Here is a 21,683-nt window from a genome sequence, read left to right on the forward strand (position 1 = left end):
TCTTACTGAGAAAAGGAAACAGACAAAAAGGAACAATGAAACAATGAAAATTTTGCAAATCAAATAAAAAGCCGCTGTTCTCAGAACAATGTACTGACCACCCCAGAGTCCAGAACTCAACACCTCACTGAATATGTCTGGGATTACTTTGATCGTGAGAAGCAGAAAATTCAACCAACTTCTAAGACTAAACATTGGAGGTGTGGAAAATGTCTTTGCTAATATCTTTGAAAAACTAAATGCAAGTCTCATGAAAAGAACGCAAGCTGTATTTAAGGCAAATTTTTTTTTACCACAAAATATGGTCTGTTATATACACATATCCAAGTTGGTTAAAGATTAGAAATCGCACATCCTTTAAAACACATGCTTTTCAAAAAGCACAACAAATTCTGAGATTCACTGTCATTTGTCAGTGGAGTAAGGAAGAAGAACTTGTTCACTAGAGGGCACTGTGTACCTTGGCAGGAGCTCAGCTCCTCTTTCGCTTCCCGTCTTTCCTTCCTCAGCGTGGCCAGGGTGTTCTTGACCTCTTCCCTCTCTCGCTCCAGCCGGTCTCTCTCATCTGTGAAGCGTCGCACGTCGGCCTCCGTCCGGTTCTTCCCTAGTTTCACTTCGATTGACCCCGAGCTTGCTGCAAAGGGCAGAATGTGGAGCAGAGTTCAGTTATAGTCCAGATTCAAATAGTGAAAGCAAAAGTTTGGAGTGCATGAGTGACAAATAGCACAGTAACTTGAGTAAATAGAAATTAACAGAAAGAGCCTGTATGAAACTGCTGCTGGCTGGGTTGTTACCTGCTGCAGAAGGCTTCAGTCTGTCGAAGAACCTATCAGTGCTTGCAGCCCTTCCTCTGGAGGTTGGGGGGCTGTGGGGTATGTGTGAAGGTGTGTGCTGCTGACTGTGGATTTGACTTCGAGGAGAGCTGGGGCTGTGGGGAGTGACCTTCTTCTGGCCATCTTGACTCGGGAGGCTGATTCTCTGAGGCTGTGGTGCTGGGTGTTGTTGGTGCTGTGGCTGGTTCTGTGGCTGGCTCTGTGGCTGGGCACTGGGACTGGAGGATGTGTTCTGGTCTAGATCCAATCTGGGGGTGACTGGTGGAGGATTGAGGTGCTCTGTGGTTGTGGGTAATGAAGTTTCATACTCGGACTCTGCAGGTTTCACATCCTAGGGGTAGGAAAAACAAATGTTATGCTTTTAGAAATACAGTGGTTAGCCTAGTGTGATGTTTCACACTGCGTATATTTAATACCATGTCCTAACTAAAGCAAAATAGACAGCATTAACCTAGAATGATGTTTCATGCGGCATATATGTAATCATAAATTCTAGATACAGTCTAAATGGAATGAGCCAATTTTTCACAACAGCAGAACATGATATTTTAGGAAATAACCCTTATTTTCATCTTATTTGTTTTAGGTGTTATCGTCTTATCATTTTTACTTGTTTTAAGTAATTATATCTAGTGAAACTGTCTTACTCCAGTGGTTCCTAACCCTGGTCCTGGAGTAACACCTGCCCTGCACATGTTTGTGTTTTCCCAGCTCCCAGCACACCCGATCCGACTCATCAACTCATTCACAAGCCCTTCCTGAGTGGGACTAAGTGTGTTAGAGCAGGAAAACACTAAAATGTGCAGGGCAGGGGGTGCTCCAGGATCCAGGACTGGGAGCCTGTGTCTTACTCCAATGTCAGATTATTTGACTTGTTTTAAAAAATCATGTTTATAATAAGCAACGCTATGTCAAAAAATATGTCTTATAAGAGAAATATTTCATATATTGATTAAATTTAATATGACCTGTAAGAAACTTGATGTTGTATTAAAGATGATGGCTTTCAAGATGGAGAAGGGGTATGGTAACATACAGTACTGTGCAAAAGTACCCTTATTTATTCAATTTTGACCTAAAATGGCAACTAGTTGTTGATTTTTCAGAAGATATTTTCAGGAGATTAGATATAAGATTATCTCCTTTTATAAGGAAGTGGAAAGGTAAAGAGAAAAAAACAAGTGTTTCCAAAACTGGAGTTCAAAAAAATTATTAACAGATTAATTAAGGACTCCTAACAATCATGCAAGACCTGGTAAACCACCAAAACTGTCACAGCTTTCATCTTTGAGAGGAAAATCAAGCTCCACTCTTGCTTCAGATCTAAAGGGGTTTATGTCCATCCTTCCACTGAGAGAAGACAACTCAACACTATGAGTTTGAAAGGATGTGTAGCCTACAAGAGGCCATTACTGAGCAAAGGAAATAGACAAAAAAGAAGAAAATGTGCAAATCAAACAAATAACCTCCTGGTGGTTTCTGAACACTGGACTGGTCAACCCAGACTTCAGTAACACTGAATGCGTTTTGAGCTTAAGATTACTTGGATTTTAAAAAGCAAATAATATCTTATGAGTTGTGAAAAACTATCCCTGCAAATTTTCCAAGGTCTCTGAAAAAGAACTGAAGCTGTAACAAAGGTAAAGTGTGGACACACTAAATACAAAAAAAATAAATTATTATAATGTTTTATATATAATATAAATAAATATTAATTAAAATAAATCTACATCACAGTACTTTACATCGTAACAACACCCACAGGTTTAATACAAAATGACAATGAAGTATATCAATCTAACATTAAGCACCTTACAGATATTTGAGTGACAGCTTTTGATAAACCTTGAACTGTATCTTAGCTGAAGTATAGATGGAAGTAGCCTAGTGTGATGTTTCACAGGTGGAATCCTGTGTTATAGCTGAAGTAAAAGAGATGGATTTACACAGCTACACTTGTTTATTGTTGTACAGCTAACAGATATTCCATTGGATTTAGAACAGAGGCAGAGGCAAACATTTGGTTTGGCGTGGTCTTTAAGTCCTGACCTCATTCACAGGGTCCTGTTGCTCAGCGGTGGGAGCTGGGGTGGGGCTGGGCTCTCTCTGTGGAGAATGGGCGGACTGGGGGGACACTCTGCCCGAGTTTGTGTGGAGGAAGGAGCGGACAGGAATTAGGTCCAGATATACTCTGTCCTTTCCATCCTGCTCTGTGCTCACCAACAACTCACTGCTTCCCTCCTGACCATCCTGATCATTGCACAGCAAACACAGAGAGACTCACTGACATTAAAACAACAACACCTGTCAGTTAACACAGACACAGTCCTGACGCATTAGTGACTCTCAAAGCGCTCTCATTGTTTCTCTCAGACAGTGTGGGCCCTTCTGTATTTTTCTTCTTTGGGAGTTAAGCAGAGTTCTTAGAATGAAGACAGTCACTGATGACTAGAAAAAGAAACAAAAAACTCAAAACAATGCTGCTCACCTCCTGTTCATTCTCTGTGGAGGCCACATCATCGTATATGTCGTCAGCGTCGTGGGGATTTGATGGGAGGGTGTCTGTGTAAGTATTAGGCTCAGAATATCTCCTCTGCATTAAGCTGAGTAATACACATAAAGATTTATATTACAATAACCTATTTAGCAGACACTGTTTTCAGAAGCAGGTTACCGTACAAGGAAGGTAATACTTTATTTGAAGGTTGCCTATTTAGGGACTTCATGACACACACACAGACCTGAGATGTTTTATGAAGTATATAACACTGTATTAACATAATGGCCCATACACTAAAGTGACAACTGTTCCATCTGTGATGTTCATATGAAGCATCATTCCCCAGTGATGGATGTTATAAGACAGAGGCAAGGGTAAGAAGACCGTATATCAGCTCTATGAAACATTCTGATACTCTCAAATCTAAGTGATCACTTTCATAAAATATAACTTAAGTAAAAGCAAAAGTTCCCTATCTATATTCCTAATTGAGTACAAAGGTATAAAGTCACATTTAATGGTATTTAATATGTGCTGTGAGAAACTGTACTTTACCTCAAGTAGAAACATGTAGAACAGACATATGGTGTTCTTAAGCAGGCCTCTGCAGTCCCACAGTAAAAAAAAAAAAACGACGACGTATCCCATGGATATTTACAAGGACTATGTTATGAGCTATTTAAACACAGGGCATTAATTGAGATACTATTGAGATAATGATAGGCTAAACAGCCCTGTGATGGACTGGCGGCCTGTCCAGGGTGTTTCCTCCTGCCCAATAAACGCTGGAATAGGCTCCAGCACCCCTGTGACCCAGGAGGATAATGTCTTAGAAGATGAGATGATGATGAGTAATAAGCTAAATATATAAAATTCATCATTTATAGGGTACTTTCTATTGGGAGATGGCTGTCCCAAACCCTAACCCCTAAACTTACACTTGTGAATATTATAAATATATATCATATTCTTAATGTTTAAATTTAGATTTATCTTTTCAAAAAATGCTGTCCCATATTTTCATGTCATTACTGAAATACAAAGAATTACATTCCACAGACGGAGCCTTATTTGGTACAATGGTCTATATAAATTCCATAACTTTGGAATGATGCTTCATAGCATATTGACATATTGATATTCACACATTTTGTTTTATGAAAATGTTAACCAATACTTGGCCATGTGTTAAGAAGTCCCTGAGGTTATTGTCCAATTTTTAATCATTGGTTGTGCTCCCTGGGAATCAGGGAATGGAGACCTCACACAGACCTCCAGTTCAGCCACAAGAACACTTTTAGATCTACAGCTAAACAGATATCCATACACAACATCCCATGCATGTTTGTTAATGTATGTGCTCTTCTACTGATGTCCAGCAGACAGGGATAGACTTACTACATGGAGGTCTTGGCTGCATTGACTATACTGGATATCCTTTCAGAGTTTACGTAGTCATAGGTGAGTTCCTCTGGGTCAGTTTTGGTCCCCGTCTGTGAGAGTAACAATCCCAACCAGTGGCCCATGTCCGCAGATGACTTTGCCTGAGAGATGAGGAGAATACACAAAAAAAGAGAAATATATATATATATATATATATATAAATCCAGTAATGCAGTGCACTGGTACATTAGCTGTTTCTCAAACTGTGACGTTCTAATAATGAATCATTAAGGCATCTCTGAAAAATGTTTGCCCAGAAGATGGCAGTCATGTTGAATACTGTTCAGCAGAATCTCATTATTCTTCATGGTCGGGCTGAAAAGTTGCCATTTTGCGTTTTTTCGTTAACAGAAAAATGTCTTTCTAAAAATAGAATGTAAGCAGCCTGACACTAAACACAGGAATGTGCACAGGAAATCAGTTGTTTATCTGTCTGTTGAGAGTATACTTTATCACAAACAGTTTAATAACCACATGTTTATGGACATAGATGGCAAAATACACACACCACATACACATTAGCCTTTAGAGTATTAAAAACGTCTAAACAATGTTTAGATTAATCTCATGTACCATAAAGAATGGAGGACAGCGGTTTAGAGTTTGAGCGAGAGGGCAGTCCTACTAACTCCAGAGGTTTACTCTAGCAATGTGAGGACATCAGACATGAGTTTTGGGAAGAACACTGCTCCATCAGCAAAGTGTGAGGAAACTTAATCTGTGGTTTCTGAACTGGCCCGCAGGGTAGCTGTGTGTGCAGTTTGAGAGTGTGTGGCAGCTGGACTGTTGTAGAGAGGTGTGAGGTCAGGAAAAAATGCTCTGAGATTTGTGTTACAGTAGCCATTTGGACTGTCATTACCAGTTAAATAGGTGAATAGTTAGCTGACTGTAGTAGGGTTGTCACCAGTGTTGCCAGATTTAGTGTTTTTTGGCGCTTGTAGATTCCCTAAAATATGTCACATATATTTCACATGTGAAGTGTGCAAAAAACACGTGTTTACAAGAAATCACATGTGCCCCTTTTGTAGCTTACGATGCTGGTCATATTTATTTGCCTCAGTGATTGCATGGAATCATGAGTCTTATCATATACAATGTATTTAAAGTATGTAAGCACTTTGAGTTTTTGCCACAAAAGCAAACATCTACAAGTTATGGGAGTCAGATACACATACAATTCAAATAATTTAAATATCCTTTATTATTAATTTGAAATGATTTGTAGTTTCTTTGTCCTGGTGTTTCTCAGATGATGTTTACATAAAAAGATTTTGGTTCTTCGTACCAGTAACAATAAACAGGCATGATATCGGCAGTTAAAATGTCAGCATTTATTTAGTTTAAATGCTGTATTATTTAGTATTATGGTTAAAATGCAGACTCTTTCTAATACTTGTACTTTTTTGGGCAGCTTTTTGCATATCCTGTCTTCTATTTGGTTTTTTAGGCTTCTGAATGGCTGGCTCATGATTCCTGTTGTTAAGTATTATATTGATTATTCCACAAGTAATCAAGCAATCAAAACTTTAAAAAAGTCCAAATAATAACTATGTTGCAGAAATGCATACAAATAAGTGTGTCTACATCCTCTGTTTAGACTCTGCTTCTGATTTCTGCTTACCTAGAGAGCAGCAATGCACAAAACATGAATCTTTTCAAATCTATAATTAGAAATGTGTTCCTGTTGTTTTAACTGGTTTACTGAACACGTTGCCAAGTTTATGCTCCATCATGAGTGCAATAACTTAGCAGTAGGAAAACATTAAACTTGTCCAGTATTGATAACATGGTAAGTGATACCAGATGTATGTTTTTTAGGCACGTTTCAAAACGTATATTAATCCACTCTCTACATTTTCATTTCTCCAGTTAGTCTCAGCCCCTCAGCAGGGCTGTTCAATTTCAGAAATTCTGGAGTTAACTCTGATTCCGATTCCAAGTGATGGGAATTGATGGATTCCAAAAACTAAAACACAGAGAGGGACATCTGGCAAAAATAAAGAGTCAAAAATAAATTATCTTGGACCTTAGCAAGGAAATTTTGGGAAGAAGTGTACAGATGTTTGTACAGATGTTTGATTGTAAGCCATTTTTTCTTTAAAATTTTACATTTTACTTTATTTTATTTTACTTTTTACAAAGTAAAATACATTTGAACTACTGATGTGTGTTTTAGAAGAATGCATTTTTCAGACAAGCTGTCTAGACAGTAACAGCAGAATATCTCACAACCCATACACGCGCAAGCAAACCTAAACATCCCTGTGAGGAATCGAGCCCACAGTTCGAGTCAGCTCTCACTTTTGATGGCCTGGAATAAGGGAATTGATTCTTTTGAGATTGATTCCCTACCCTTAACCCTTGGCTACATTGACCAAACGAGTGAGTGAGGATGTGCTTGGCTTTATTAGTAGTCAAAACTAGAACCAAACATCTGAACAACTGTGCTTGGCTATTTCCCTTTGTGTAAACGCTGGTTAACTCTTGCTTACCACTAAATGTTTTACTTCAGTCTTTTAAAAAAATTGGGCAGGCTCGCAAAATTTTAGATGGGGACAGTTCTTAGGTTAAGTGTGCAGCCTCTAGATATATGGAAATGACATGGTGTGTTTATAGTCATGTAGGCTGTCACGTTAATCACTAGGAAATGATGACGTAGAATGCTATTGTTTTAGTAGTTGCATTAGTTATTTTATATCCCTCTTCTAAACTCCAATTTCTTAATTCTTATTTTTATGATGTATTTTCAACATTACAACTGCAATGCTTTGACAATTTCAGAGCCCATTTTCCCTTTAGTCCTGAACTCTGTGTTGATTTAGACCTCAAGGTTTTGTTTTTCTGTTAAAGAGGTGGGACTCACTTTTAAAATGAAATTAACGGCCATTTTACCTGGTTTTATGATAAACTGCTTTGTCTAAAAGCTCTGACCTGATTACATGAAAGATAAAAATGTTAAAGTCTTCATCAGCAAAACATATTAGCCTGGTTATGTGCACATCAGGCACAAGCTAACTTGAAGTCTTTTTCTGCTCACCTCCAGGATGGCAAGCTCCTCTCCATCCATCTGTATACGAAATGAGTAAAGGTGTTCAGGGCTGGGGTCTGGCAGGACCATACACCCTTCCAGAAGCACTGGCTGCTGGGCCAGCTTAGACTTTCCCTTGTCCTGGTAGAACAACAGCTGCCCGTTCTTTATCAGACACCAGCGCGTTCGCCACTGGCTGTTTACCAATACATTCAGATAGCCTGACAGAGAGAATGGAGGGCAGAGGTGTGAATGCACTGACAGTCTTGTCCAATACATAGAAAACATGTCAAAGAAAACCTATAGTATATCTGCACTGATTTACCTGATGTTTCCACACACTTCTCAGGGCTCTCCAAGGAGGACACCTTCTTTTTGCCAATGTTCATCAGATTACTCAGCATCAGGCCAGCACCATATTTCTTTTTAACTAAATGAAAATTGAAAATTAGCTCTTAAAATGGCCCTCCATAATCAGAAGTCTAGAAAAACAGAGGCATTAACTCTGTCTCACCATCTCTAGTCTCGACATTCTCAGCATGGCTGTCCGTGCTGCTGCCGCTCTCTGAGGCCACAGAGTATCTCTCGTTAAGCTCACCCTGCAGAGAAACAGAGTTAATATCATCACTCACATCACTGTTTCTTTCTGTGTGTTACAGTGCTTTTATCATGGTTAAGGGGTGTTAACTGTGGTGAAACCACTGTAATGTATGTCCTTCAGCAGTTTATTGTCGTTATAACGCAGCGACAAAATACACTATGATGAAACACACTCATGTTTAATAAATAATTTATTTATTCTTCACAACAATGTAAATAAACAAACAATTCACTACAAACAATTCTTTTATGAAACAATATAGTTTGTTACAAGAATCCTGTGGATGTCAAGCAACAGTTACAGATTCTTCCAAGAACAGCCCAATAGTTTTTTAACTTGGCGAATTAATACTGAATTCAATGTGTGAGGTCATATTTGTGTATGAAGTATTTAACAATGGCAAACCTGACTCAGCCAACCAGATTACAGAACTCAAACTATTTTTATTTTATTTTCCTTTTCTGTTTTATAATTGCATATTGCCTGGACGCACTGGTTTTTAGTTACTTATTTCCTGCAAAATAGTTCCTGACCTTTGTGTTTAGCTCATACCTTAGTACAGATGAGTCTGGGGGAATCAGAGATATCAGAGCCCTCTGCAGATTTGGGACTAATTTCCTGGATCACCTGTGTGGATAAACATTAGTAAATTATTACCTGTCTGAACTGAGGGCCACTGTTTGAGCACTTTTCTCAGCACTTTTCTCACAGCCTTACCTTCAGCCACTGTTCAGCCTGCTCTTTGCTCTGGAGGCCCAGCACGATGGCCTCCCCGCTCTGAGGGATGATCTTCAGCTTATGCTCTTTCCTTTTGGGCTGTTTCTCTTTGTAAATGACGCTGCAGCCCACCAGACTGATATCCAGCAGAGGAGTCTGGTCCTTTGAGCTTTTGTAGCACTGCATACATAACCAAATGCATGCAAACAATTGCTGACTCTGCTGTGTTAAACTACAGTACACCACCTTAGTGGCATGATTCAGGAGAACTGCATTTTGCATTTTCAGTGCAAAAATATTTAATGTATCTTCAGAATGAAAAGATCAGTTTATGAGAATGTATAACATGCTCTCAGTTAGTAAACTTTTGAACTAGTTCTGGGGCATCAGTGGCATTACTCAGCACCTAAAGATTAGATAACAGAATACCAATGACAGTATGTTTAGTACTGATAATTGTACATAGCATTCTTCCCTTTCTCTGTAACTGTATAGTCTGAGCATGGACAGTAGGACCATTAGTGGGTCAGTCAGAGGATGGGGAAGGGATGTCAGTGACACTGGCTCTGAGATCACCTACCAGGAGACGGTTCTCTCGGATGACGCACAGCTGTTTGGCCCACTGGCCCAGCCACTTCTTCCTCCAGAGGAAAGCGCAGATCCGAGCATCCTTCATCAGCTCGATAGATGCCTCTGTGGATGGCCACTGGTGCTGTGCTGTGGATGGTTGGCCCTTTGGTACCTCATCCTCATCATAAGACTCATAAGAGCTGCTCACTGCATCAGCATCATCTATGGAGGAAAGTCAGTGAAGTCAGTGATACCTGATAAGGAGGGCGTGAAGTAAGAGAGGGAAAGTGGAAAAGGGTTTTGGAGTGATTGAGAAAGGCCTTGATGCAGGGTTGAATATGAATTCCTTTTTTTACTTTTCTATTAAGTACACTTTAATAGAAACAAATCAGTAACACCTGAACTGTGCTACATAATATTGACATAAACATGTTATAGAAGATGTCATATTTTCTCTATCATGAGTTGTCAAATTACGTCCAGTAATATAAGTGTCATGTTACGATTACTAAGAATTGTTATAACAGATGTCATAATGTTTGACATCATGACAGCTAATTAGAGTATGAGTAGCAAAAATTAGCATGTGACACAAGCTCTCAAACATCTGTCATGACAATTAGCAGCAACAGTAACATGACACTGTTATATTACTAAATGAAATCATATGATAACTTCCATGACATGTTTATGTCATCTTCTTAATGTTCAAAGTTTAGTGCTAAAATTCCAAGTTAACGGGAATATTCTTTTTCTTTGTAACCACGGTCCAGTGCAAATAGTAGTGTGCATAGGTATCCAAACATTTTTAACCATTCCAGGTTATTCCAATGTTAAAATCACTATTCCAGTATTTGTTATGGTGCATCATGGGATGTCAGGGAAACACTATATAGGCCATATAATAAGGTCAGTATCATGCAGATTTTATGTTCTTATAATTTAATAGCCAATGTTACACACCAGCTCACATGTATCACAAGTAAGAACTACATATGTCCTGCAACAAGGTTATATCATACAGGCCATGATTATTTTGCTCATAATGAACAAACCTAAACTGTTGTGGTGATGTACAAGTTTGTGTAAGACAAAGGTCATGTGAGGGTGCATTTATATTAGCAGTTCCCTTGGTCCAGACCAAAGTAGAAAATGATGCAATGTTACATTTTAATTTTTCCTCTTTTGTTCACACTGACATATGTGACATTGCATTCAAAGATGCAAAAAGCCATGCAGACAAAAGATCAACTGATTGGGCAGATACAATATATGGCCAAAAGTTTGTGGACACCTGCTCATCCAATAGCCCTTACTCTGGGCAAGTTTTATACTAGTTGTTGGAAAATTGCCATGAAGATTTAATTACATCCAGGCAAAAGAGCATTAGTGAGGTCATATATAATACAATTACTGTGTACAGTAGTATGTGTATATCAAGTATTTTATAATGGCTTTGAACAGTTGGAGTTAATTTTTTGCCAAAAGTTTCAAATAAAATAATAAAAAATACATTGGAATGAGTAAAAATGAACAGTATTATTTTTGAAAATATAAGTTTGACTTAACTACATCTATTATCTACAATAAATACAATATTGGAAATATAATTCTATAATTACCAATTCAGAGCTCATGAGGAGATGATAAGCACATGTATGTATCCAAACAGCGTCTGTTTATTTTGTGTTTGGTCAGTATAGATGCCTTCGGTCCACATCAGAGTTCATTTGGAACTGCACCAAGACTGACAGACCTCCTCAAAAGGTTTCAGTCTGCTTATTTGGTATGCACCATGGTTTGAATGACAGTGTTCTCCCTTGTACTAATAAATTGTATAAACAGAGAGATTGTACCAGGGTTCTTTTTAATTGAAACAAACCACCAAAGTTTGAACACACCGTATTCTTGTTTGCATTTTTTCCCTTTTCCTGAGGTCAACCAAATATCTGTTCCTTCGTGTTTACAAATACTCGAATATGTACAAATACTAAAAAAATATGCACTACCCTTAAAAGTAGTGTCTATAGTGAAATTTGAGATGGTTAGATATGGTGAGATATTAGAGAGGAGGTAGAAAAGAGGACAGACATTTGCAGGACATGCAGACTGATGGAAAGAGAAGATAATAAAACCTGATTATCTTTGGCATGCTTCATAAGCAAGCACATGCAAAATCAGGTGCTATGAGTTGATCACTGGCATCGCAGTACAGCAGAACCACCATAAACATCCTTTACCCTGGCCCATGCACATCTCCGGTTAGTTCTAAGTATTATTATTATTGACCATTATTCTCCCCTCATGCAGAGAAAAATAGATACCCTGATTGATCACAGCATAGACCACACTGTCAGAGTTCTCTACTCGATTCCTGGCCCCTGTGATGATACCCAAACATCCAAAGCCTCCAGAAACAGAGGGAGAGAAAAGATAATAGAGGCATAAAGAGGGTATTGAAACTACATGATACAGCCTACTGTGTCATACAACAGAAACAAAAAGAACACGTGAAGTCGTTTTAGGTTGGGTAAATTTGTAACAGTGAAAACTGCTCCATTTGTAGAACCTAGAGTTATATTTTAGGGTCACTGACAGCACAGGGTAAAACCATCAATGGCATTGAGAAGAGGCCGCACACAAACCAATGCGTATGTGCTCGTTTTACATGTTGCTTAATTTGTTTTACTGGAGTGTTGAATGTTCTGCTTATTAGGTAAACCAGACACAATGTAAATAATAACGGGGGTGTTTTACATATAAAAGCTAGTGTCTGGCCTGCCTTGAAATTTTGAGTTACTTGAACTTCAAATAAGAAGTTGATAAAGCATAAAACACAGATTCTTTTTTCCGTTAACTTGCTATTCAAGATTTAATTGACTCAGAATTTTAAGATAACTCGAGCACTAACTTTTTAAAGTTAAAACAGTTTTTTTTTACAGTATAGAATGATTAAAAATGATAAATTTCAGTGTTTCAGTGGATAAATTTCTACAGGTCTGATAAAAATACATTTAACAGACTATTCTTGGGAACTAACCAGAGCAAATTGTGGTGATTTGGTATTAATTATTTTACTTGTAGCTCATTGAAATAAACAGTTCAATTCTTTTAAAATTGCAGATTCTACACTATCAATCAAAACCATATTTGTATTACAAGTAGAAGAGATATGTTACTTGATTTGAATCAAAAAAGTTACTATAGTGCTTAGTCCTGTTTTGTAGACAGAAGAAACTGTCCTTAACATCTTTCCCACCTGTTTCTTATTTGCTGTCGCCAAAGCAAAAGTAAAAAAAAGTTGGAAATGTCATCTTCAAAGGGTTAAGTGAAGATTTTACATTGTTTGGAGTTCCAGCAGATAGAATTCTTATTAATAATCTATTTCAATGTTGAATAACACAGCTGCTTGATAAAGTCATTGTGTCCTCTGCACATTTGTTGAAGATATAAATCATCCCCTCGTTGCTCTATCCACCCCAGGCCCTGCTTCAGCTGCCCCCATTTCCTGGGCTCACGGTCAATGTTCCGTCGCTGTTTCCAGTGCCAGAGGACCCGCTGCAGCTGAACAAAGAGCATCACTGTTCTGTTCTTCTTAGCCACAGGGTCCTCTGTGTCAAGGCACTGTTTGGAGGGGAACCGTCCAAAAAGCTGCAGCCCAAATTTGGAAATGGTAGTTTTCAATTACATTAGCTAGAATTTGGTGGCTGTAGCTAAGTGAGCTAAATCAGGACACTGAATGAACAATGACTCTGCTCGTTTGTTGGAAGGACTGACTGCCTTCAAGAACTACAAAAACTGAAGGTCACAAACTGGTTGAGCAGACCATGCAAATTGAATTGACATTAATTAATGAAGATCAACAAACAAGGTGAGTTATTTTTCTATTACGGCTATTTTCCAATTATCTTTTGCTAAAAGGTTTTTGGGGTCTTACAGATTTTGTAATACATCATCTGCTAAAGCTGCAATATGTAGGAAGAAAACACACTAAAATATGATGCCTGTGCTGCTAACAGTCACACTGTAAAGCCTGAAATAATTATATAGAAGTCAGAGGCATCAGGTTGGACTTCAGACCACATCACATATCATTATGAATTAATGACATGTCACAAGCTCAAAAAGAAGATCTGACTCAATGTATAGGTCTCAAATGCAAAAGCAACATTATACTGATGAAGATATGATGACAATAGTAGACAATTCACTTACATCCTTGAAAGGCATGTTTGGACTGAGTTCTCTTTGAATACTTTTTCAACACACTTCATCAGATTCATCCACTCAAGGTCCAAAACACAACTGACATTATGTTGTATGCAATTACAAATTTTCACCAGAGATGTCTCCAAATCCCCAAATATCACATGGTGTAGCTTTAATGAGAACTGTCCCAGAGCAGAGCTTACCGTTGATGGTTGAATCATAGGGCTGAGCCTCTTCATAGTAACCCTCGGGAGAATCTAGACAAGCTGGAGCTGGTGGAAGAGGAAAGGGCTCCCTTGTGACTATAGGCTAAAGAGTGTGAGAGAGAGAAAGAGAGAGAGGGGGGGAGAGAGAGAGAGAGAGAGAGAGAGAGAGAGAGAGAGAGAGATTAATAATGACAGCTTCTTAATAAAGAGTTCTGTTGCACATTTGATGCTTGAACCACAGACAAACCCAAACTGCATATTGTTTTAAGACATGTAAAATCTCTTCTCTAAAATGGAAATTTTGTAAGTAAAAAGGGAAAATGTTCTTAACTTTGATAGATTAATGTAATGAGATCTCAGAGCATTTCTGGTCGATGAAATTTTCACACAATGTAAAAGGCAGCTGGTGTTTTCGAATGCTGTAAAAATGATGTTACGAGGAGTTGTTAGGTTCTGATATGACAGTGATGATTTGAGCTGAACCCTTCTGCTCATATGCAGTAAATAAGACTCAGAGGTTCTTCGTTTGTGCACCTGCCTTGTCTCTGGGCTCTTCTCTATTAGGGGGAATTCCTCTACCCTGAATCTGAGCTCCTTCTGACCTCAGCCCTGCACAGCTCAGACAGGAATTCCACACGTGTTTGCCTGCAGGAGTAATGTTTTTTGTTGGGTGTGGAGTGGCCTGGTGGGTTTCCCAAATCAGTCAACTCAAAACATCTCTAAATCCTTACATCTGATACACCATCACACAGTGATGCCTGCCCCAAGGCAAGAAACATAGCATTGAGCCTTCACTATATTAACCACCCACCCACACAGACACAGAGAAAACAGGGTCCTGGATGGCTTGTGAACCAGGATGTTGATTTATGTTGATTCATCATGAGAGATTACTGATGGACCATTCAGAGAGACTCTCCTTACACTTGATTGAAACCTCATGCTTCCATCTGCTGCTGAGTTTACATGCCTGTTTGGTGAAGCTGATTCAGCTAATGGGTCAGCAAGGTTAACTGGCAGAATAAGTGTCCAGTTTAAAACAAAGACAAGGGAGTGTTCGTAAACAACTGGGCTCAGAGCCTTGGTGGAGACACAGGATGTTGTAACTAAAAGTGAAAGTTAGCTGTGGGCTTTACTGTAAAAGGACAAAATTCAGCCTTCATGATGGCTGCTAATGCTGTTTTTAGCTATGCGACATATTTTGTGAGTTATTATGAATAAGAGTACAAACCACATAGGCAACTGTATTTGAGATTACTTAATAACTTCACATGGTATAAGGTTTGCTAATTGGTACATGCTTCTATAGCTTGTTATTCTCATTAATAATAACAAAATTTGGACATTGGTGTTGGCTGACTATATATGGAGTAAGATGTTTTTGCTGAACTACAAGCCAAAAGAGAAGGGCATGCACGGGAGGGGAAAAAGAAAAGAGACAGTCCTGGAAAATAAGGGATTGGTGGGAAAAAGAGCAGCCCCACATATAGCGCACACTAGCTAAGGAGGGCCTCAACTGAACTAAATGGAAACTATTTTTCTCACACGCTCTCATAACTCTACACCCCCCAGCTCCCTCTTTTTCTCCCTCACCCTGTGACACTCTAACAGGCAGAAAAAACTCTGGGAGGTAAGAAAAGCAGCTTCTGAGTGCTTGTGCATCTGCCAGTGATTAAAAAGAAAGAAGGAGCGATTGCTTCCTCCCTCTCAAACTGATTATCAGCACTGCTTCGGACACAGCCAAAGGTCACAACCTAGAGCCCAGGCACAGTCCAGCTGTTCCACAGAAACAGCAGAACTGCTGTTGCTTATGTTAGTAATTGTGTGTGTGTGTTTGACAAGAGAACACACACTGTAAGTGACGTATCCCGCACAGATTCTCATCTGCGATCTTATTCCTCTTGACTTTATTCAAACAATCAGCCCCCCCATTCTCTCATCACCACGGAAACCCATTCTGAGGAGGAAGCAGATCAGGAGGCAGGCATAAATAAGAAAAGAGCGCCAGTCTTTAAGAAAGAAAAAAGAAAAAAAAAGACAAGTGGGAGAGGGACCAAATGAACACCCAGAACATGGAAAATCCCTGGTTCCCATGCCAAGAATCCAGCTCAGTGAAAACACAGGCCGGCCTGGGCCCAAACACTGCTGGGGAAGAGAGGGTAAGAGGGGAAAATAATCAGCACTGTTAACAGACTTATTAACCACTGACATGCTCTCTGCTCTCCCATCAGCACCTCCTGGTCCTCTTCTGAACTCACTCTGACCTACTGGAGGCCCTGAAATAGGCTTTTGACTTGATTACATGTTTGTATGTAGTGCAGTGCTCTAATTAATGTCATGCTTGTATTTTATCATATGCTTCTCTGATAAACACTAACACTAAATTACTTAAAACAAAATACATGTGATTGATTATAAAAGTAGTTACTGATAGCAATGTGGAGTTAATTAATAGCAGTTTGTTCTGCTGTCAAAATCAGCTTATTCAACTCAGTTACATAACTGATTAAAATGATCAATGAATAAACAGCGATTAACTGGCAATTTGCATGATGGTAATACATGTTTTAGTTTCTCTAACTAGTCTCTTTTACAGTCAGAAAGAGCCTTATGGACATCCATTAACATGCTGTCTAACCCTAACCTTCCTGTTTTATCTTTTCCAATAAAGTACAATACTGTGTAAAAGCCAGATATCACCCTCCATTTACTTAATTTCCAGTCAAAAATGGTCAGTATGTACAAGTTATTCATTTTTCAGTATCAGTAAAAAAATTTGAAATCATATATTTAACAGAAAATACACAGAAGCCTCAGCAACTAAAAAAAAGTTCAGTCCTAGAAGTTGGTTGCATTTTCTGCTTCTTATGATTCATGTAATCCCAATTACAAATTTGGTCTCAGCAGTCCATAAAAACTTACTCCAGTCCAGTTCGGTGTCCAGTTCGTTGTTCTAGTACAAATGTCCTTCTTTTTGGCTACTTTCTTTTCTCAGTAACAGCTTCTTGACAGCTACACATCTGTTCAGACCTATAACATCGAGTTTTCACAGTGGATTTGTTAGATCTGAGGCAAGAGTGGAGCTTGATTTTCTCCTCTCTCTCAAAAATGAAAGCTTTAAATACTGTTCATCTGACAGTGACAGTTTTGGGGGTCTACCAGGCCTTGCAGGGTTGTTAGGTGTCCCATTTTCTCTATATCTTTTCAAACTCCTGTTTTTTCACTTATGTTCCTTTGACTTTTCCCTTCCGTACGCAAGTGGATTATCTTATTTCTAATCTCCTTCTCAATGAAGGGTCTCTGACTTTTGCACAATACTATATTTTGGAATCTTGGCATGGTTAATAATAATCAGTAGATTACTCCATTGACTAATATAATTTATAGTGTTGAACAACAGTTTGAACAAAACTGAATCAAGCCTAATCTTGGGCTAAATTCCAATGAAGGTGATGAATCTTTAAAACCCTTTCTTAGTCTGAGCACAGTCTTAATCTGCGTTTGAGATTTGACTTTTCCTGTCAGTACAGAATCCAGCACACTCCCTTTCCTATCTGACGCCGGTGACCGGCCCTGTTGCTATCTTTAGGGTTGCTCTATTTTCAGTAACGGGAGAGGAGTGTGTCTGTGACATGACAGTACCGCTGACACACTTATGTTTAGCGTCAAGCCTGGACAAAAACAATAATTAGTTGGACCTCCTTTCAGGCCGCATGGTTAGAGCAGATGACATACTAGGTGGGGAGAGGCAAGTTGGAGGTGTTATGGAGCCGCCAAGCAGCCTGGAGTTGGACAGGAGTCCTATGGCCCAGTTGGGAGCGTCCAGGATGGAAGAGGGACAGGGGCTGGCAGATTCTTTGAGAGTGCGGGTAGAAAGCAGCGTGTTTACTGTGGATAGAGCTTTGCTGAGGCAGAATTCAGAGTACTTCCGTGCTCTGTTCCGCTCTAAGATGAGGGAGAGCCAACAGGATGAGCTCCATTTGCAGGGGGGTCTGAAGGCAAGAGGTTTCCTCATTGCTCTGGCTGTCTCCAGAGGTGAACAGCCAAGTATCAGGGACCCTGATGAGATTGTGGAAGCTGCAGAGTGTGCCGCCTTTCTTCAAGTGGATGCCTTGAGCCAGTACCTCACAGACATCCTGGACACAGAAAACTGCTTCCTTCTCTACCATACGGCAGCCGTGTTCGGCCTGTGGAGGTTGTTCCATAGCGCAGCCACGTTCATACGCGATGCTTTCCACGACCTGCAAGAGGCAGCAAACTTTCTGCCAGACGAGATGCTTTGCTACGTGGAGTCTCTCTCACCTGCTTCTTTCATTGCTTTAGGGACCCACTCACCTTCTATGAAGATTCTGCAGGATGCCTTCAGAACAGTGTGGTTCCTAAATGAGGAGCAGGGAACCTGGAGATACCTCACCGACCTGCCCACTGATGCTAGTACCTCCATGGCTGGGGTGGCTGTGGTAGAGAACCGGCTGTATGTGGTGGGAGGCGTGCGAGGGATTAGCAAAGAGACAGTGGACTTCAGCTTCTGCTACGATGTAGAAAGCAACACCTGGAGCACGTTTGATGGGCCTCAGCAGCCCAGATATAACTTCAGCCTTGTAGGTCATGAAGGACGTCTGTATGCCTTTGGTGGTGAGTATGACAAGAGGATCATATCTTCTTCAGAAGTGTGTGACGTCTCCACCCGTGAGTGGACTACTGTGAAGCACGCGCCCCGTCCTGTAGCAGGGGCAGCGAGCGCAGTGGCACGGAGAAGGATCTTCATATGTTTCTGGAAGCCTCCTGACACTACAGATATCTACGAATATGTTCCAGTCAAGGACGAATGGATCCTGACCACTACTATGATACGGCCTCAGAGTTACGGCCACTGTATGGTGGCGCATGGTGAAAAGCTTTATGTGATGAGGAACGGCCCTTGCGATGACTTCCTGAGGTGCCTCATGGACTGCTACAATATCACCACGGGTCAGTGGATGTCCATCCCGGGACACTATGTCAACAGCCGGGGGGCGCTCTTCACGGCTATGGTGAGAGGGGACTCGGTGTTCACAGTGAACCACAATCTGACTCTGGAGTACCTGATCTGTGGGGATAAGTGGAAACCCCAAAGGCAGATGAAAGGTTTCCCAAAGCATGGATCACTCTGGACCTGCATGCTCAGGTTACCCAAGATTATAGATACAGAAGAAATAAACAGTACAGATGAATCACTGGAGACTGATACTGATGATCAAAATGAAGAAGAGAATGTGGAAATTAACAAAGCACCGTAAAGTAATTAGCTCTTGATAAAACCTCTGCATACGCACAATACAGTTTGTTACTGGTTAAAATACTATTGACTTCCAAGGTACAGCAAAAAATTGCAATATGTAAATAAGCAATGTGCTTTTGAGAAACCACACTGTCTTTAAATGTTCCAAATAAGTGAGTGTTTGGTTAAATCAAAGCATTCACATGATCTAACATGGTATGGTATTTTGTCCATATTGTTCAGCTCTGCTATACATAGGAAAATAAAGGACAGAAAAATACTGCATCTGCTGTGCTGTATTACAGAATATTTCATATGTCTGAAGAAGCTTTTTAGTATTGTACACCCCAAAGCCAGGGGTGGACAAACAACAATACTTCTGTATATTACTAGTACAAGTATTTTATCTATATTTCTACTTGAGTAAATGTACAAAATTACTTTCTAAATGTACTTAAGTATCAAAAGTAAAGGTACTATGACTTATTTTAGATCTTGTATAACATTACTTTGGTTAACATGTTCTATTAAGGAGACCTGTGCGACTCTTGACATGACACTTGTTCATGTCTTTAGCCACACAGGCCTAATAGAACCTGTTTATCAAAGCATTGTTATAATTACTTATATTACTGATACTATAATTACTGATATTCAAGTACATTCATAAGCAAGTACTTTTATACTGTTTCTCAAGTAGAAATATAGAAAGAATATTTATGCTTATATTTTACCAGGATAACATCTATTTGTACTTACATATAGAAGTATTGTACATTACTATGGTGCAATACTGTTACTGTCAGTGTTATTATTACTTACTATTGTACTATTAAGCCTGAAATATGAATCAGACATATTAGAGCAGGTTAAATGCTGCTAGTATGGCCTTCCAAGACTAGAGCTGGGTACCTCTGGTCTGAATAAGAACACTGTTATTTTCCCACTCAGATACATGAACGACACGTCTACACACCAGAGGTGTCTCCCAAATTGCTGCTGCAGCTGTTGTTAATCACCGGCTGCACCCTGTGGATCTGTGGATGGGTCTGGAGTTCAAAGCCTTCTCACTGGGCTCCACTAATTCTCTCCATCCTCCTGTCTGTCTATGCACCCCACTACAGACCCCCACAGAACACTGGAGCAACTACAGGGGCTACTCTCAGTCAACACACTCCACACACACACACACACACACACACACACACACACACACAAGCACACTTTAAGAAATGCTCACACATCACACTTCAGATGGGGATTAATACCTTGGGTCTGAAGGTGATTACAGCATCTATAAAAACAGAATTTATTAGGGATTTTGGAGCTGCTAATAGTGGGAATTTACGGTCATTCATAGGGTCTGTAAAACACAGACATGGCTGTTTTACTAAGCGTGAGAAATACACTTATTTGGCTACCTCCAAAGCTGAAACCCACATTAAACAAACAGCAGATAACACGGGCACGAGTCCGAAAACAGCATCTGCACTGTACTGAATGACAGAACCAGTGTGAATTCAGACAAACACAGGTGGTCAGTACTACACAGCATAAAATCTGAACTATATGCTGCATTTAAATGACAAATTAAGGCAAGACATTACAGGCAGAAATTATGGTTTTGGTCCTATCAATCATTTTTTTAGATTTTAAAAATGTCAAAACTAAAGAGAAGTGTGTTTATCAGCATGTTTAGTCAATTCAAGTCCACTCAAATATTTCCTAAAAGTTAGCAACTTTAACGAAGGATCAGCTCCTCCATTCTTGACTCAACCATGCTGTGTCAAATATCACTGAAAAGCGTCCTGAAAAGTTTCCTGCAGAATCTAAAAATAACATCCAAATATGTCTATTTCCATTGTACTAAACACAACATTCACACAAATAGTGCATGTATAATGGTAAGGAGTAATGCAGTTCTGAGGCCCAGTCTTGAAAAAGGCTTAAAATTCAGCTTTTCTCTACATTTAGAACCAAAAATCTCAGCTTCTAAAATAAAAAAATAAAATACTTGCATTCATTTTATTGTTTTTAAAAATTACATTGCACACTCTATGCACAGCTAAAACAATGTCTCTGGGAAGGCTGTACAGGTGTATGTGACTGGTAATAGAGTCATATTAATCACACTTAATCTGCATATTTACATATTTACTTTTCTCCCCTTATTTTACCAATGAAAGGACAGTTAAGTCAAACTAACTCTTTCTAACATACTATATCCAGACAGTAGTAGGTTGAGTTTGGCTTAGGTGTGTCTGTGTGTCCATACATTTGTTCCAATTTCTGTTGTGATGATGATTGTTGTTTGTA

The 21,683-nt window shown here is 39.4% G+C and overlaps 2 protein-coding genes across 3 annotated transcripts in view; one reads left to right on the forward strand and one right to left on the reverse strand.

The window, feature by feature from the left end:
* afap1l2 (actin filament associated protein 1-like 2) overlaps positions 1 to 21,683 on the reverse strand; it is a 48,164-nt gene that overhangs the window by 3,126 nt on the left and 23,355 nt on the right. The window contains exons 5-17 of one of the 2 annotated variants that reach the window (XM_036572712.1): positions 14,105 to 14,210; positions 12,017 to 12,100; positions 9,703 to 9,914; positions 9,123 to 9,302; positions 8,958 to 9,032; positions 8,319 to 8,403; positions 8,130 to 8,234; positions 7,814 to 8,025; positions 4,732 to 4,877; positions 3,322 to 3,436; positions 2,883 to 3,083; positions 795 to 1,164; positions 461 to 634 (exon numbers count right to left, since the gene is read on the reverse strand). In XM_036572712.1, the coding sequence (XP_036428605.1) occupies positions 461 to 634; positions 795 to 1,164; positions 2,883 to 3,083; positions 3,322 to 3,436; positions 4,732 to 4,877; positions 7,814 to 8,025; positions 8,130 to 8,234; positions 8,319 to 8,403; positions 8,958 to 9,032; positions 9,123 to 9,302; positions 9,703 to 9,914; positions 12,017 to 12,100; positions 14,105 to 14,210 (2,065 nt within the window). The remainder of the gene's footprint in view (positions 1 to 460; positions 635 to 794; positions 1,165 to 2,882; positions 3,084 to 3,321; positions 3,437 to 4,731; positions 4,878 to 7,813; positions 8,026 to 8,129; positions 8,235 to 8,318; positions 8,404 to 8,957; positions 9,033 to 9,122; positions 9,303 to 9,702; positions 9,915 to 12,016; positions 12,101 to 14,104; positions 14,211 to 21,683) is intronic. The other variant, XM_036572714.1, reaches the window with a different exon arrangement.
* Positions 17,724 to 19,508, forward strand: LOC118809418 (kelch repeat and BTB domain-containing protein 13). Its single transcript, XM_036572715.1, has one exon. The coding sequence runs from the start codon at positions 17,821 to 17,823 to the stop codon at positions 19,384 to 19,386; it is 1,566 nt and encodes a 521-aa protein (XP_036428608.1). The 5' UTR covers positions 17,724 to 17,820; the 3' UTR covers positions 19,387 to 19,508.

Source organism: Colossoma macropomum, unplaced genomic scaffold, assembly GCF_904425465.1.
Source record: "Colossoma macropomum unplaced genomic scaffold, Colossoma_macropomum, whole genome shotgun sequence".
In the NCBI taxonomy this organism is placed as follows: domain Eukaryota; kingdom Metazoa; phylum Chordata; class Actinopteri; order Characiformes; family Serrasalmidae; genus Colossoma; species Colossoma macropomum.

Excerpts from the sequence above, each read along its gene's own strand:
- LOC118809418 (XM_036572715.1), top strand. The coding sequence starts at position 17,821 with ATGGTTAGAGCAGATGACATACTAGGTGGGGAGAGGCAAGTTGGAGGT.